Raw genomic sequence first — 18,905 nt, 5'->3', positions numbered from 1 at the left:
CGGAGCATCAAACCAAGAGCACTTATGTGCATGAGATAGAAGCTGCGCTTGGGGGACCTGGGGACACGCATCGTTGCAAATGTGATCTGGTAAAAGCAGGACTCAGACTCAAAACGTCCTTTTGAAAACATTTCTTTCAAAACCCCAGGTGCAGAGTGCATTTTCCCATATAGGATACACTAAATAAGACATAGCAAGCAGAGCCGTGAGCTCAGTACGCAGTGTGATATTTCCCAAAGCCTTTCTTTACCCAGATATTTTCAACTCAATGTTATTAAAAGAATAAAAAAAGAAACAAAAAACTTTCTGTCCTTATTGCTTAAACTTCCCTGATATGCTTGAGCATTGTATAGGTGGAAAAGAAAATGCTTTCAGGATGAAAATTAAAAATGAATGACTTTTAGATTTGAAGCATACAAGCCAAAAGAAAAAAATAGGTTTTACATTTTCTCCCTCAAATATATTTATAGTCTGAAGCTTTTTCTCTGAAAGTAGACAGGGTTTTAAAATAAATCTTACCATATACTTTTGAAATGTACTTGCACATGGGATTTTCATCGTATGAAGAAATAGAGGATGGAAGTGAAATAATAGAAAACAAAATGGATGCTCACAATTGGAATGTGCTGAGGCAATTAGAAGAGGGTGGAAAATCACACTGGTTAATTATTTAAGAGTGGAGAAGAAATATCCATTTCCTGTAGAGAGATGGCATTGCATACTAGCTACAAAGGCAAGTGAATAAACAGGTTCCAGGGAAACTTATTGACTGCTTGCTTCAGTTTACGAATTAAAGAGAAATTGAATGCATTTTAATGAATGTAACTGTGCACACGCAGAGAGAGAGCGTATTATTTGTAGCTTGCACACACCACTAGAGATAGGCAATTTCATAGGAGTAAAATCTATAATTTGGAATTGGTTCAACAATTACCGTGACTAGCACACTGCTGATTCTTGATGAATGGGGTTTATGTCAAGTGGTAATTTAGAATTTAAAAATTAGGAGTCCGTGTTTACCTTGATGAATGTTTATTGATACTGACAAGTGATAGGCACAATATAAGGCACACAAAAAAAGAATCCATCACTCTGCTCTCCAGCTCTTCGCACTGAAAGGTAAGTATCCGCCTCACTCCATGTCCCCAAGTAGCCAGAACTGGCAGAAAGCAAAAGCATAAAATGCAGGAGAAAAGTGTATTCTATCTTTTTTTAAGTTTCTCTCTTACATTACTGCTCACACCAATCTTAGAAGCCTCAGATCCTCCTAAAGCCCACGTAGGGTTTTAACTTTTCCCTAATGGCTGCTTCTCCAGGCTCTGGACATACGCTTCACCCATTTACCCATCGCTATTTCCTTTTACCTCAGTCTCACCTCCCCAAAACCTACCCACAAAGCGGAAGCACTATTTCAAGGCAATCAGATAACCTGATTTGGTACTAAGTCCTAAGCCCTTGGTTCTCAGCCCTGGCTGCGCACCAGAATAATCCAGCAGCTTTCAAAAATTCTAGTGTCTCTCCAGACCAATTAAATCAGAATCTGGCAAGAATCTTCTTTAAATTCCCCTGCTGGTTTCACTGTGCCGCAAACAATTCTGGTCTAAGAGCTGGCCATTGGCTCATTCTATCAGCATTTCAGGGGTATTTACGCGTATACTAGGGCATTCAAAAAGAAAAAATAATGTCTTACCACAGCAGTTCCTTAGAAGAAAACTCTCTTGAAATGTATTAAGAGGTATTGAGTGAGTCCAGAAAAGCAGGGTTCTGCCGTCCAACAAATTTGTGAATTGACACATATTATGTCACCCTCTCAAAGATGGAACTGAGTATGACAAATGCTCTAGGAAGTCATGCTTTAAAATCATACAAACAAAACAAATACAGAAAAAATAAAGCCCTTTTAAATTTGTTTAATCCAAGACTCCCAAATTTATTTGCTCATTAAACAATTATTTTTCAAAGCATCAAAATCAGCATCCTGTGAAAACGAGACTCTGTGACTGATCCGTTGGGAAAAGGCTGTTTAATGCCACTGGATTCCTCTTCAATGGTAGAACTTAGACCCCAACACAAGCTCGTGAGGCAGAAATCTTGGAGTGAATTCAAGGCCTTTCTTCAGGCATTCCTCGCTTCCTTGATAGAAAGTCCTGGATCCTTCCCTCTGTAAGGTCAGCTAGGAACTCAGGGACAGGTCTTTCTTGACCCAGGAAATACCCTTCCCCTATTCTTTCACTGAGATTCATTTTACTTTACTTCTATGACAAATTTAGATATCAAATTTCAGAGCTGGAAGGACCCTAGGACATTATGTAGAATAAAGTTCTAAAATTCCTGCTGAGGGACTGTGTCTGGCCACTGAACATCAACAGTCCTCAGCTCCATCATCTTTAAAATGGGGAAGATGGAAATACTGCCCTTGCAGCATATTTGTGACATGCAGATGAAATATATTTTCAAAGACCTTGTGAAATGGCTGGTCCATGGAACACACTCAGCTAGTGACACAGTCACTATTACCGTATCCAAGAGGCAAGAATACAGTGGGGCAACACTGTGTAGAGACTTTACAGAAAGGGCTGAAAGGGAAGAAATGCACAGAACTTAGATCTTCCCACATAAGAGCTGCAACCGATGTGTGACATCATCCTTAGCAGGCTTCACATTGTAAGTGACAGATAGAGAAGGAGAAAGGGAAGAAGCAGGGTGGACTATCTGCTGAGAGGTTTGACAGACTCTCTTGTCCATTTGCTTTGAGGAGTCCTAGGGGCACAGAAACTGAGAAGTGTCCTTGGAATATACAGAACAGTGAGGAAGGAAGGGGAACTGAAATTTTTTTAAGACAATTTTTTAGAGCAGTTTTAGGTCTACAACAAAATTGAGGAGAAGATGTAGAGCTTTCCCATATACTCCTCAGCCCTCCACATGCACCGCCTCCCCATTAGCAACATCACTCACCAGAACAGTATATTTGTTACCAACGTTGAACCTACATGGACACATCATCATCACTCAAAGTCCATAGTTTACATTAGGCTTCCCTCTTGGAGTTATGCATTCTATGGGTTTAGACAAACGTATAATGACATATGTCCACCGTTACAGTATCATACAGAGTATCTTTGCCACCCCCAAAATCCTCTCTGCTCCACCTATTCATCCCCGACCCCATCCCTGGCAACTATTGATCTTTTTAGTGTCTCCATAGTTTTGCCTTTGTTGAATGTCTTATGGTTGGAATCATACAGTATGTAGCCTTCTCAGATTGGCCTCTTTCACTTAGTAATAAGCATTTAGGGTTCCTCCATGAATACTGATTCTTAAAAGTAATGGATGGGTCAAAAGGAAGGTGTGATGAAAATAATTTAGACTGGAATGAACCGGTGGAGGATTTCAAAATTAAATGTCATTTATTATGAAGATTAGTTGACAATTTTTAAGGAGGAAAATGAGTTGGTCACAGCAAGAAAAGAGTTTATCGATGCTAAAATTTTTAACTATTACCTTGGAAAATGTGCACCATAATATATGGCCTCAAAAGTTTACATCAGCTCCTTCTAATTTGCATCTGTCATACTGGAGAGTTTCCTGAATGTCAGAAAGCATGGTGTAGGTAGAGGAAAATCAGCTGTTAATCCACATTCCACACCTGATTAAAAGCCACTTCTGTAAATACCAGATTAAGCTGCACTCATTAATTGAGAATTCATAAAGATTTAGACATCACCTAGCAAAATGTTATCTTTGCAAAGCAAAGCTCTCCTTCATATATTGTGGAAGTTCTTAAAGTAGTAAACATGTATATACTTTCAAATTGTGATATAATTTAGACTATTCTTTCCACTTAGGTGAAGTAGTGAGGTTTATGGATTTTTCTATTTCAATGTACAATTTACAGTTCTCACATTTTCAAAATAGACTCTATATTTTATTCACTACATCTTAATTACTCATATAAATTTTGAAGCAATCATTTGTATATATGATTGTAATGGGTAAAAATATTCCGTATACCTAATTCTTAAAGGTAGAGATGTTTGTCTTTTTTTCTTATAACGGAAAGGGCCTAATTTTAAGGGCTCGTGAAACTATATAAAATCAGAACCATTACCTGGCCTGTCTGTTGCTATGGCTACATACTCATGTGATCTGTAGATCTGACATAATTCAGGTATCTGCAGAGCAATATCATTGCAAAGACATTAGAGAAAATTTAAGCAGTTCAGGGAACCAGGAAAAATAATTTACAAAAAATATTTTAAAAGAAAAAGGACACTCAAGGAAAGAATAAAATTTCTTACTTTATTTTGTAATGTATTTTCTACTTTTATTATTAAATATTCACATATCCTTTTATATATTTCTTTCTCTCCTAGGAATCTGTTTTTTCCATTTAATACTTAAAGAGCACACACAAACTGAACAGAAAAAAGGTAAAGATTTTTAGCTATGGAATATTGCATAAAAATAACGTAAGACGTTTCTAGAGATTAAAACAGTTAATTGGTTTTGTTTTCACATCATAAATTGCAAGAGCTATGTTTTGTGTAAAGAGATTTTCTGGCACCAAACCTCTATTAAATTTTATTGAGTGACCTTTGATGAAATAATAGAGCTATGTTGCTTTGTAAACATTCACTTTCTGAGTTAACAGTTGGGTTTGTAATCCAAAGGTACAAATGAAATTTAAAATAAAACAATGATTAGGCATTACTATTTTAAATAAGGCAAGTCCGTTAGTATTCATGCCTGGCTAGCTGTTTGAGAGATTGGTAGTAGACTGATAGACATACAAACCATGTGCTGATATTAATTGCATAATTAATTAATTTCACTCGACATGATTTTCACCTGAATCTATTATCTCCAAAATGTGTGTTCACCTCCTAGTATCACAGGAAATCATGCTTCTTAATTGCCATATTAAAGTGACTGGTAAATAGTGATTTTTTTGTAGGAATGTTATATTGGACAAGCCTGTTGAAATAATTAAAAGAATGTAGGATTGCCAATGAAATATTACAGCAGAAAGCAAACAGACCAGGAGAGAAAAGAAATATATGATGGTGAAGATGGAGAACACTGAACAAAGATAAGAGCAATTGGAAATAAAAGATGAAATACTGTGAACTTATTCAGATGGAAGCCCCGGATGTGAGTCATCACGCCATAGTCAACTTGAAGAAAGCTGGCGTGGGAAATAGGAGTTTTGCCTGTGAGCTCTCAACACTTGCTCAGCTTTCTCCTTTCTTTCTCTTCTGCATGAAGACCACAAAAGTAAGCTTTCTTTAAACCTGGCCTTGACCCAGAGTCTCTCGATGGGGCTGAAGCCAACTGCTTCCTGGAAAATGATGAAGCCCCTCAGTCCTTGGGACAGACATGCTTTGCAGCACCAAAGGCACCAAAAGGTTGAATTTTTCGAATACAGAAAAGAGCAGATGCTTCAAAAATTCTCTCCTCTGGGCTTATTCTGCAGGTACAGCTGCTGCTATGCATCCCTTCCCCATCCCTGTAGTTTCTTGCATTGGGCCAATTGTAGAAGACCAGGGACTCAGTTCATCAGCCTGAGTCAGAGAAATCCCAGGAAGCCTCTATCTGTCTCTCTGACTTGTCTTGGGGTCTAAAGTCTCTCCCTTTCCTCTTCTTTGCATCAAATATAAGGGAGAGTGCTATGTGTAATAGACAGATCATCAGACATCCTTTGCCTGTCTTCATGTTGGCTCAACTCATCTAGCACTGCTTTCCATATATGATCATCACAACAAGAGTGGAATGACTCAGCTCTTACCTGAGTTTATATATACATAAAAATAGAGCAAGTCACTGGAATGAAGTAACTTTGACTGAGACAGAAAATAGAGACATCATTTCATGGAGAATGCTGGCTAAATGTTTGACTAATGCAGCCCAGAACATGTTCACCTTTAGGACTGTTTTGCATTCAAACTAAGGTAAAGTCCTCTGGATAGATCCCATCACAGACAATGACACATCTGCAGGGCGAGTCCTCCCTTCACATTTGTTATCTCACTGTACCTTCAGAACACATGGATCGATTTAGAAGACACCAGCCATATTTGGGGTCATCCGCTCCTTTTTGCTTTGGACTCCAAATGATTTTCTCAACCTTCCACGTCATTTATAGAAGCACACATTTTTTTTTTTTCCTGAATAAACATTTTTTTGCATCATCCTAAACATCAACCTAGACCCCATGGGACAATCTACTCTTAATAAGAATATTTGAAGAAAATGCCTTAGGTTCTAAAGGAGGCATTTTAAAAAACATTTTAAGTAGCATCAACCTCACTGGAATAAGTATGTGGCCTTACAAGTTGACTACTTTGAAGGGAAATGTTCATTTGGATAGAGGAGTTTTGGTATCATTTTTTAAAAACAATTAAAAAATCATAACCACTAGAGAAAGACCATCTCTGTATAACTCCACTCATATGTGGAAGTTAAACATGTAGACAAAGAGAACAGATTAGTGGTTACCAGGGGAAAGGGGGAGGGGGTGTGGAGTGGCCACAAAGGGTAAAGTGGTGCACCTACAACATGACTCACAAACAATAATGTACAACTGAACCTTCACAAGGGTGTAAACTATCATAATCTCAATAAAAAGTTTAAAAAATCATAACCACCATAAATCAATGATACAGGTATCTCATTATATGCACACCTTGCATATTTGCCCATCTAAGATGTATCTAGCATTATTTAAATGTCACAATCTAACATTTTGGTCTCCTGGCTTAGTCTCACTTTCCTTGCCAATATGTGACACTTTACAACTAATATCAATTCCAGAAGGCATCCTATTTTCCCCATTGCCTAAATTATTAATAAATATGTCCAGGGAAGAAAGCTAGCATCGACCCTTTCAGCAGCTCTGCTATGCCTTAAGTCAATACAAATACGTATTATTGAGCCTCAGGTCCATTTCCCACGAGGTATCCTGTTTTGGAAGAAGCTAATTTGTTTCTATCTGTAGGGGAACAGATAGTGCAGTGACCAAAACAATTGTCTGGGAGATAAGGGGTAGAGTTTGAAGTCCTAATACTGCCACCAAGACCACCATCAAAGCTTTCCTTATCTCAGTCTCCTCGACTGTACAAGCAAAGGACTGGGATTGGGACCTTCAAGATCCCTTCCATTTCAGGATCCAGGGCCAAAGTGCCCCTCTTAATGTGGAGATGCAGTGGGCCCTGTAACTAGAAATCTAAACAAGAATTTTCCACCCCAGGTTGACATGGCCCTGGAGCAGTCTCCTTTTAATCCATTCTGGTGGCTACATTGTATGAGCTGCTAGGAGAAGGTCGAATGTAATCATAAGGCCAGAGCTTCCATTCTCTCCTCAGGTTCACTGTTAAACCCTCCCTGGGTAATTTTGAAGCAGGTAAAGAGAAGAAACTCAGTACTGAGAAAGTCCCTACTCAATTCAGGTAGGAGAGAACCAATCAAAAGGACAATGTCCTGGGTGTGTCCTCTGAGCTCTGTGGTATGAAACCCCATGTAAGGTAAGCGTTGGTGTTCTCCTTGCACCTGATGAGACAAACCAGGCTTTCGGAAGTTAAAGAACTTGATTAGGGGCCTTGCTTCTTCTTCGTGTGTGGTTCACGAATTGTGTCCCTCCAGAGGCTGCACCAAAGAGTGGCTTGGAAGGGTTTTAGAGACCCCAAAACCTCCGTCAACTCCCTCAACGTCACACAAACAAATACACACTCTTGGCCATCAAAAATGAGGTGCTTCTTGCACAAACTCAGTTTCTAAACAACCTCCACGTCCTCACTTCTGTCACGTTGACATTCCTAAGCTCCTTCATATAGAAATCCTGGTGTCTCCACTACCTAAATCAGATGACACAGAGTTCTCCTTTAAAAACAACAAAAGAGCAAATTCCTGAGCAGCTTCTCAGACTGAAACACAGTGGGGTGGGGCCCAGAGTCTGCACTTTTAACTGGGAAGCCAGGTAGCTCTTTGAACAGGTCCATCTCCAAAGCCAGTGAGTCCTACTGTGCATGCTGTAAACATCCCCAGTTGATTCGTGTGTACATAAAGTTTGAGAAGGCCGCAGAAATAGAAGAACGAGGCCTAACCGTAATCGGTCATTTGAACTCCCATCTTCCTCAACACAGGGGAGAAGGAAACGCATGTTCCTACAGCATCTACCCTATGCCGTTGATTTATTAGGCACACTTTATAAACAAGGCTAGTTATTTCTTTTTAAGGTTCGCCAAAGTATATTAGGTTGAGCAGTTTGCTCAAATTAAGATTGCATAATTTGTTTAAATTAACAGACTTCAAAGGGACAGAGCAAGGATTTTAACTCCAAGTGACTCTCACTGCATTCCCCCTGACTGTTCCACAATGAGCCAGACAAAAGGAGGCTTCAGTCAAGGGGAACTGGTTTTTATACACGAAAACCCTGCAGTGGACTCACTAACCTGACCCCCTGTGCAGGAAAAGAGTTAACTCAGCAGGCCTGGGTTGTTCAAACCTTGCACATTCCCAAGAAATGCCCATTTTGGTGGCTGGCCCTTGGCTGGCTCCTGTGAATTAAGCTCTTGGGGAGTTCCAACTGATAAGAGAGCTTTTCATGCTTGGGATCTTGATACTTACAAGATCGTCTAGATAGTGTAAGTGGTGTGATTTATGGTGAACATCTGATCTCCCTCTAGGGTTCTGGGCTTTAGAAATTGTGTTCCCATGTGCTTATGTGACTGACCCGAGGCATTTTTATCAAGGGTCTGTCACATAGGCACATGGGAACACAATTTCTAAAGCCCTTCTAAAGCCCAGACCCCTAGAGGGGCTTGTGGAAGCTTGTGCCTAGTTTCCTCTGGACTTGACCCCATGCATCTTTTCCTCTACTGATTTTGCTTTGCACAAACCGTAACCATGAGTGTAACTACTTCTGAGTCTTGTGAGTTCTTCTAGTGAATCTCTGAAGCAAGAGGTGGTCTTGGGGACCCTCAACACATCCTTCTTCCCTCTAAGAGGCTGCTTTCTTACCTCAAAGCCTAGTAGGAAAGAGCTTTTCCACCTCATCAGGTCGTATAAGATCTTTCAGTATCACCATGGTTAGCTACTCCAGTATCCCACGGAGTCAATGTCTCTTCAATACCTTCAAGTGTGTCTCGGCCCTTGGCCAAGTGATTGACTCCAGCCCCACAGGTGTGTTGCAGCCTGCACAGACTGCAACCTGGCCATCACCTCCTTCATTCCAGACACTATTCTCTAGGAATGAAGCCTAAGATCCTATCCTAGCTATATTTGTAGTCACTTTGTATCTTTAACTTACTAAATAATAAGATACTTGAGAGGTTTTTTTGTTTTTTGTTTTGTTTTTTCTTATTCTGTGCTACAGATCCACAATCTAATTTCTTTTAAAATTCTCCTTGGGTCACCTGAGCAAAGGTGGGTGACACCATCAACACTTATCTTGGAAGAGTAGATTCATAGTTCATCTGTCAATATTTTTTGGATTTTGACGAGTGGATGAGAGAGAAAAGATTGGAAATGTCCAAACAGAGCTTTTATCAGACAACTAAGGGTAAACATGAAACACTCCACAGAGAACTAGAAATAAAAAAATGTTTACAGAGTAACGTAGTTCCTGTTTCTGATCCTAACTTCAACTGACATTGAGCTAAAATGTATTTTGGTCGGCGACGTTTGCGAGCGTCTAGCCCCGGGTGCCTTTGTTTTGCCTCTAAACAAAGGCATAACCTTCTTTGCTGAGGTGAACTTGACTTGGCACTGCTTCTATATTTGTTCAAGCTCAGTGCCTTCTAGACCTGCTTCCTCTCCTCTCTGCAGCTCTGGGACAACCTTTGCCTAGCATCACCGCTGGGTCTCTGGTGTTCTCTCTCTGGGGCCCCTGTGGTTGAAAGGCACTTCTCATTGGACTGCAAAGTTTCCTTCCTGGCTTTCAGGCCATCTTGTACTTGTTTTGAATATGTCTTTGACTCTTTTCTAGTGGACCTTATGACTTGGTAGTGATTCCAGCTGGTAGGAAGCTATTTCAATCCTGATTCAATTCACTAGGATATTTGTGATCCCTCTAAGTCTCAGATCATGTGAAAGCTCTTGATCATGCCTCATGTCCTTTCATTTGAAAAATTGCTAATTATGTCAGGACTAGAGACCCTGATATCAAGACTTCCCCTACTGGTGTGTTGGTCCATTCAAAGACACCCTTTAGGCTAATTGTTTAGAGAGCTATTCGTTTGCTTAATGTAGCTCATCTCTTCTCATCTTTTCCCTGACAATTTGCAATAAAAGAGCAGGGGCAGATTTCAGGGAAGCAGATTTTAAGCTCCAACTTCAAGCACGGGGATCTAACACAAGTAAAACTAGGCCAAAAATGGTCCATTAGGATTCCAATAAAAAGATACAGAGATGTGTTCATCTCTTGTGCATCAGTAGATTTTCGAACTGGGAGAAGAGAGCAGCATTTAAGTGTTATGGGAGAAAGAAGGAATGGTTTGGGGAGAAGGTTGGTGAAACAGAGGGTCCAGAATATGGAATGGGGCAGAACTGAGGAAATAAAAGTGTTCCTAAAGACCATGAATTGGATTCTTTTTAATATTCTCGGAGAGACATAAAGAATGGAATTCCTTTTTAGTGAGTTTTTGTGTTTGGATTGTCCTTCTTTAAATAAGGCACCACTGTCACACATACCAAGCGAGCCACTTACTCAATAGACTTGTTATATTGCAACACACACGTGCCTGGAAACAGCCACCGTGGAAATAGTCATTGGAGCACGAACACAGGATTTACATTGGGAATCACAGGATCTTGGTTAGCTTGGCTAGTTGTTTCAGTCCTCTGGTCTCTTCATTCTCTTGTGAGAAAATTAAGAGTGTGCAGAACAGATCTAAAATTGTTTCTGCCACCATTCTATGTTCTTATCAGACTGTTTATTTCCTCGGTGAGAGATAACATTGTACATACATGTAAAATATACCAGAAGTTTAGAGGAATGTACCAAAAGTTTCTTGGAATCCACTTGTTTAGTCACCATAGGGAAGGATAAAAAGTGTGCATAAAAACATCAATGGAGTGGATGCAGTGTGTTGGGAATGAAGTTTCTGGGAGTTAATTCTAACAGAGATTATGTTTGTACCTCTTAACCTGTTATCCTCCAAATGTGCAATCCTGCTTCAGGATCTATGTGGCACGGTGCTGGACTCACATGAAGACAGCAAGGGGAAAAATCATGGTGCAATATTCTCTACTAGATGTGATTTCCATGGTGGAACAAAAGTGAGTAACAAAGCTGTGTGTGCAGAAGTCCAGGATTTCTGCAAATCATAGATATGGGAACCAGGAGCGAATAAAAGGAACCAGGAATTTAGTTACCCAGGGTTCATGGCAAGCCAAAAGTGATCAAGTAAAATGGTCAAGAAACTGGAAGAAAATGTTAGGTTATAGAAGTTGATTTAGACAAAAGCTGGGAGAATAGAGAGAAGTGACGTGCAAAGGAATGCCATGGTGTGGACTGGAGGTGTGTTCAATCGAGGGTGCTGAGTAAAGAAAACCTTCCACCAGGTGGAGTCCTGAGGAAACACCTCTGTTACAAAATACTGATCCCAGCATGTGCCTCTTCGGTTAAAAATTAGGAGAGAGCCTCAGAGAATATTATTCAGCCTCAAGAAGGAAGGAAATTCTGACTCCTGCTACAGCATGGATGAACCTTGAGGATGTTATGCTCAGTGAAATAAGCCAGTCGCCAAAGAAAAATACTGATGGTATTGCTGGGAATTTGGCTTCCTCACTTTTGTGACGATCCACTCAGCAAACAGTAGATGATTTAACCGAAGATTTTTATGTTCACAGAGTAAATTCTATGGTGCATATACTTAGTAAATCAAATAATTCTGATTAAAAGAAAAATGTGTTGGAGCCTAGAATATAGTTTCAAGATGGTAAAACTTTCCTTTACTGTCTATATTACCCACCCATATCACATTATGCCATATGTGCGTATAGATTATGTAAAGTCAGGATGGATTTAGGGCATGAATTGAGTGGAGATTAAATAAATAATTCCCTGAGTACATTCTACAAGTGAGAGAACTCCTGTGTATTATAGTATTGAGAATTTCTATGAAAAAGTAACAAACATGAACTCTCTCGCTCAGTAATATTGTTCTTGATTCATCTATTTTTTATGAAGGTCATTTTGTCCAATTATTCAAACTGAAGTTTCATACTATTCTAAAAACTCCCCTGTAGATTACTTTGGAAAACTGCTGATTATTGTAAATGTGGATTCAGACTCAAGGTCTACTGAAGCTCTGTTGAAACCTAGGTGAAACCCCCAGGTTTGTTAGGGACACTATCAAGTATCTACATTTGCAAATTAGAATTAACAAATTTTCACTGAAAATGAGCAGTGAAAGGATATTTTGCTCCTAACTGGAAAACTATTTGCTTGTCTAAAGCGAAATATTCCATTATCTCTCCTTAGCCACCAGTGTATTCTTTGAAGACAGGTCCTCAGAAAATTACTTTATATTCATCTTCCTTCTCATTTCTCACCCATCTCCAGTCTCTCACAGTAATATTATATATAGTGAAGAGCATTACATAATGTCCAGTTAGAGTTATTATGGATTTTACATTTTTAAATTTTTCTAATGAAAACAATGGTGTGTTAAAATAATGCTGGGAAGTGATTTCAACATCTTTCCTCTTTTTATTTGAGGAAGATTAGCCCTGAGCTAACATCTGCTGCCAATCCTCCTTTTTTTTGCTGAGGAAGACTGGCCCTGAGCTAACATCTGTGCCCATCTTCCTCTACTTTATATGTGGGACGCCTACCACAGCATGGCTTGCCAAGCAGTGCCATGTCCGCACTAGGGATCTGAACTGGTGAACCCTGGGCTGCCGAAGCAGAACGTGTGCACTTAACCGCTGTGCCACCAGGCCGGCCCCCTCAACATCTTGCAGCCCAATTATTTTTAATATACCGTACAAAAATTTTGTTTTAGGCATTGAATCAAACTAATTGTGATTTTGCATTGGGGTGATCAGTCTGTTAATGAATATTTAAGTTACAAACTGGATTTTCTCCCATATTTCTGAAAAAGACATCCACCCAGAGTTCTACTGATATTAAATCATATTAATTGAACAACTGTTTCATTAGCTCAACTGCCATAAAATGGTGGCTCACATTTTCAAATATATATTTACTATGTGGATTATCATCTCTGACACTCTAATATTGAGAGGCAGTGGAGGAGAGTGTCTGAGAAGATGCACAGATGTACCTGGAATGAACAGTCTTCTCACAACCTGTGAGGCCGAGGTACTGGTGGTAGGATGGGCAATGTAGGCAAAGAGGTCAGATGACTTCTTTGAGTTCAAAGATCCACTGGTGATAAATACAGAGTTTCTAAAGTACCTGGGTTTTCAACCACCAGAACAGTCTCCAGTTTGATGAAGTGTTTCCAGATGAATAAGGCAGCAATTGAGAGGAGATAACTTAACCTACACTGCAGCCAAAACTGCGTCTTTACAATGTACGTAGGTGGACTTCATTGTCCTGTGAAAACCACAGTAGGAAGAAAGTTCACAAGAACCAAGGGCACATTCCCTTTGTACCCCAATAAATAATGCAGGTAAATGGTCAACTGGAATGGGTGATGGGCAGAAATTTGGGGAAAAGGAAAGGAGCAATGGAAATATTAAATGAGATAGTTTTGTGTGCCCAATTCTGCCTATTTCCATTAAATGGAATACTCTGTTACCATACAAACCCAAGGCACTCTTAGGATGGAATCGATGACCTGGAAAAGTAAACAGGGCAGATTATTTCGTTCAAAAATTAAACCTATTCCATTCCCTATCTAATCCATCAGGAACTGAGAAACAGATTAACTTTTATTGAGTCTGCCTTTTTTTACTTTTAATTGGAAATCCACATTTTACTATATTTTTATAGCAGAAATAATCTATGACATGTAAGTGGAAGTAGATAAGCAAGGGCTAGTAAATGTGGCCCTTTCTCCTTTACCTTCTACTCCACCAAGGGTAGTTAGTCAGCTGTGACGTTAATCTATTGTCTCAACATCACCAGGGAAGAAGGTTTTACTGATTCCTGTTCTTAAAGGATCCCAAATTCCAAAAAGTTGTCTGCATTATCATATTGTCTGGGGATTCAGGTCTCTCCTGCTGCACTGCTATAACAAGCCGGTGCTCCCTGGAGCTCAATTATTGGTTAAACCTCCCCTCCCCACCAACCAAAGCACCTGCTAAGGAAACACAAGGGTCAGTTTTCCAGACGACGTAAGAAACTGAAGGGGAGGAAAAACTATTCCTCTACCCTCTAGCTTCTTCTGTCTGGTCTAAGAATTAAACTGGCATGAGATAGAATAACAGGAGAAAATCGAACAAATTTAATAACATGCATACGTGGGAGAAACCCAGGAAAATGAACTAACTCACCAAAATAGCTGAAGCCACCATTTTAAGTACTATCTTCAGCTAAAGACAAAGGAGGATGTTGGGGGCAGTGGTTTGGGACTTGAGAGGGGAGGAAAGCAATTCACATGGAGATGGAAAAGCAAATGTTTAGTAAACAATTCCTTTCCATGAGAGAAAAGGGAATAACAGGGAGAATAAGAAAATTGCTATTCTGATTTTGTATAAATGTGCACAGATCTTGCAGCATGCAGTTTTGTACAAAGCTATTAGAAAGCAAAGGCAACCACAGGTGCAGTTACCAGACCGCAGGCTTGACCTGCTGTTTCTAGTGCCCGTGTTTTATAGGTGGACACGTGTTCCCAAAATTGGGTTTGCCTGGAGCTTTACCTATTTCCTGGTATGTTTTGCAGTCTCAAATGCACTTACATTTGTTAAGGCCTGACAAAGAAAAAAATTCTCTCACATAGCTAGAAAAAATTAAAATTCCTTCCCACCTTCTTGAAAAAGAGTTCCCCTGAGGAGAATTTTGTAAATTCCTAATAAAAATATATATCAAGCAAAGATCAAGGGGTGGTAAACCATTATGTGAAAATTTAATGGGCAAATTGAATAAAGTAGTATTGGATTATAACTGAAATTATTAAATAAATATCCATGAGTCCATGTGCAGTATGAATGAAATGCTTGATAAATAGATAAGAATAGACAAATTTCCCATGCAGAAGAATTCCAAATAATTTGTCTTACTCTATCCTCAGGGAGGTGGAGAATAACTCCCCACTCCCTAAGTGTGACTTCCTTCCAGAGAGTACAGTATGGGTAAGAGTTTAAAAAAAAAAGTTGGGGCTGGCCTGGTGGCAGATATGGCACCACTTGGCAAGCCATGCTGTGGTAGGCATCCCACATATAAAATAGAGGAAGTTGGGCATGGATGTTAGCTCAGGGCCAGTCTTCCTCAGCAAAAAGAGGAGGATTGGTAGCAGATGTTAGCTCAGGGCTAATCTTCCTCAAAAAAAAGAAAAGTCACTTTACAGTAGAGAAACCTGATAAACACCATCCCAGCCAGTGACCAAGGTCAACTTCAACACGAGTAAGTCATGTGTGCACCCTTGACGTGGTATGGTGATGTGGCACACAGGTCTTCCTCTCCCGAACCCATAACCCCAGCCTCAACAAGAGAAAAACATCAGACAAATTCAAATTGACACACATTTTACAAAATAGCTGGCTAGCACTCCTCAGAGCTGTCAAGGCCATCAAAAGCAAGGAAAGTCTGAAAAACTGTCACAGCCAAAAGGAGCCTAAGGAGACATGACAACTAAATCTAATGTAGTGTTTGGACAGGATCCTGGAACAGAAAAAGGACATTAGGGAAACACTAAGGAAATCTGAAAAGTGTATGGACTTTATTGATAGTGGTGCATTAATTGTGAGAAATGTGCCCTACTAATGCAAGTTGTTAATAATGTGGGAAATGGGATGTAGCATATGTGGGAACTGTCTGTATATCTTTGTAACTTTTCTGTAAATTTAAAAGTTTTCTGAAATAAGAAAGCTCATTTTTTAAAAAAGGTTTAAAGGGAACTGGATATTCACATGGTGCCAAAATGCCACCCTGCAAAATTGCTGGTGTCCAGGTGTGGGGAATATAAACATATCATGGAGCGATCAGGCTCCCACCATCTTAACTGAGGGGTCAATCTCAGCATCTCCATGGGAGACACCCAAACACCATGGATCACTTAATATACTGAATCCACACAATACTTAGAAAAGGTTCATGACCGAAATGTTTACACTGAATCTATAAAGTCTTTAGAACTACTTCCAGGTGACAGGAAATATGGGAGACAGAGGGCAACTTAACATACCATGAGAAAACAATCAGACAAATCCAAAACACTCTAGCACACAACTGATTTTTTTTTTTCACCAAGTCAGTATCACTAAAAAAAATGGTGAGAAAGGGGCCGGCCCAGGGGCACAGGGGTTAAGTGCGCATGTTCCACTTTGGTGGCCCGGGGTTTGCCAGTTTGGATCCCGGGTGTGGACATGGCACCGCTTGGCAAGTCAGCTGTGGTAGACGTCCCACATATAAAGTAGAGGAAGATGAGCATGGACGTTAGCTAAGGGCCAGTCTTCCTCAAAAAAAAAAAAAAATGGTGAGGTTGGGGGTACTGATGTAGACCTAAAGAGACAACCTTGAATAAATCCTGATTTGAACAGACCATCTATAAACCCTCTACTTGGAGGACAATTGGGAGAATTTAAATATGGCCTGTGTACCAGATGATATTCCGGAAACTATTTCACCATTAGACATAAAAATAGTAACGTGATTTTGGTCAAGATACCCTTAATTTTTTAAAGATATTTTTGGAATGAAATGTCATGATGTCTGTAATTCAAAAAATTAATTAAAACCTAGAACACAATATGTAAAAAGTGCTAATATTGGTTAAATCTAGGTGATGCACACATGAGTGTATGAGTCAGCATTTGCTGTGTAACAAACCTCCCCAATGCTGAGTGACTTAAGAGACTAATAGTTTCTTCTCTCTCAGGTGTCTGTGGGTCATCTGGTGACCAGCTGGCCTAGACTGCACTTCCCTTGGCATGACTCTATATATTTCACACAGTCTTTGGATGAGCCGTGTAGCTGGGCCACTTTCTTCTTACAACTATGGCAGAAGCTGAAGCAGGCTCACCTCATCATACAAACATGTCACAAGCCTCTCCTATTGGCCAAGACAAGTGACATGACCAAGCCCAAGGTCAGTGGAATGGGGAAATAGACTTTGCCTCTGGTGGAAAAACCTACAAAATCATATGGCAAGGAGCATGGATACTGGGATGAGTGGCATTGTGAGCAATAACACATGGGGGATAATAATTTAATAATGGGGCTTTAATATACAATGCTCTAATTTTTTCTGTATGCTTGGAAATTTTCATGAATCCAAACCCCTCTCTTCCCTAAAAATAAGACCTCTTCTAATTGTTGTTACTACTCTGTGAACCTCTTCTAATTCTGCTTTACTGGTTAAACTGTGGTTTTTCAAGCCTCAGTCCAACGGACCCTCCCCTAGAAATCTCCAGACTACCTCTTTTGTGCCCCTCCATCATGCTCTCACAGTAGCCCTGTTTAATTCTTTATCATAGTTCTTCCCAAGCTGTATTATATTTGCGTATTTTCTTGTCTATTTCCTAACAGGACAGAGCTCCTTGAAGCCGAGAATTGGGTCTTCCATGTCTGTCTGTGGGCAGAGGCTGACGTGCTACACGTTTAGTACAAGTCTGTAGAAGGAGTGTACCTATCACATTGCTCACTTGTCTGCATGATGGAGAAGTATATTTCCTCTTTTTTTCCATCCCTTAATATTCTAGAAAAGCTGGTAAATGAATATTCTTTTATAATGATGAAATAATTTTACCTCCTACACTGTCATTTATAAATTTCTTCTCAAACCAATTTTGAGATTTATCATTTATACTTACCTGTTCTATTAGCATGATCTCAGAGAAGTAAAGTTAAGGTTGATCTTTTTTTAGATCTCTTGATCCAAATTATTATAATGGTGGGTGGCATCAGCATGAAGGTCCATTTCTCTATAGTAGGCATTTCTATCCCCACAAAAGGAGATAAATTCAAAGGGCGTTTCATTTCTGAGTAGCCTTTTGACTTACAAGTTCAGTCTTCAAAGGGTGCTGTGGGCGAGACTGCTGAGGACCAATGCTGCCTGAAGATGCCCGGCACCCCTTAGCGCTTACCCCAAACTGAGCAAGCCTTGTATGGTGGAAACGCGACCAAGGTCAGATTTTAATTTAGCAGTGAACATTGGCACTGGCCAATGCCCACAATATTTTGAAGAAATCAAGTCATTTTGAACAAATTGGGGGCAATGTATCTGATGGAAATCAGACTGGATCAAAGTGGACACTAATTTACCATTACATCCCCTTGTTCCTGTTTTCTTTGGTTTTCAACAGAGATTGTTTCTCTTCCTCTTCCTCCTCCTCCTTATTCTTATTCTTGTTTTCTTTAGGGGGGAGCTCTACATGTTTGTATCACTGCTCCAGAACATTTACATTCATTCTTTCGTACTTAGATAGGAGTTATAAAAGGAACTGGACAAGGATGTGAATTCAACAGTTACTATTAATGGATGTAGACACAAATAACGGCATTTGAAGACAGAACACTGAAACCTCTCTAATTATATCTGGTCTATGCTTATAACAATATTCATTTTATATATATTCCAAGTTGAAAGGAGCATTATAAATAAAAAGTATTACAATAGTCTCCCCAATCATTTTGTTATAAAACCAAAACGTTAATTGGGTTTATGTGTGGGTTTTTTGGCTTTCTTATCTTGGAATTGACCATCTCTGGTATTTTCTTTCAGTTCTATGCCTCTAACATTCTGAGCAATTAAAAAAAATGATTGTGAGAGCAAACT

The 18,905-nt window shown here is 39.6% G+C and overlaps 1 protein-coding gene across 15 annotated transcripts in view; it reads left to right on the top strand.

Annotated features, from left to right (window-relative positions):
• PNPLA4 (patatin like phospholipase domain containing 4) overlaps positions 1–18,905 on the top strand; it is a 135,136-nt gene extending 116,231 nt beyond the window's left edge. For 7 of the 15 annotated variants that reach the window (XM_070501979.1, XM_070501982.1, XM_070501980.1 and 4 more), the window contains exons 7-9: positions 11,176–11,274; positions 17,007–17,216; positions 17,657–18,748. In XM_070501979.1, coding sequence (XP_070358080.1) covers positions 11,176–11,274; positions 17,007–17,216; positions 17,657–17,671 — 324 coding nt within the window. In that variant the 3' untranslated portion in view covers positions 17,672–18,748. Of the gene's footprint in view, positions 1–4,373; positions 4,431–4,954; positions 6,629–11,175; positions 11,275–17,006; positions 17,217–17,656 lie in introns of those variants that run through there. The other 8 variants (XM_044768177.2, XM_044768173.2, XR_011499616.1 and 5 more) reach the window with 7 other exon arrangements.

Source organism: Equus asinus, chromosome X (assembly GCF_041296235.1).
Source record: "Equus asinus isolate D_3611 breed Donkey chromosome X, EquAss-T2T_v2, whole genome shotgun sequence".
NCBI classification, from domain to species: domain Eukaryota; kingdom Metazoa; phylum Chordata; class Mammalia; order Perissodactyla; family Equidae; genus Equus; species Equus asinus.
This window is presented reverse-complemented; position numbering and strand designations above follow the sequence as displayed.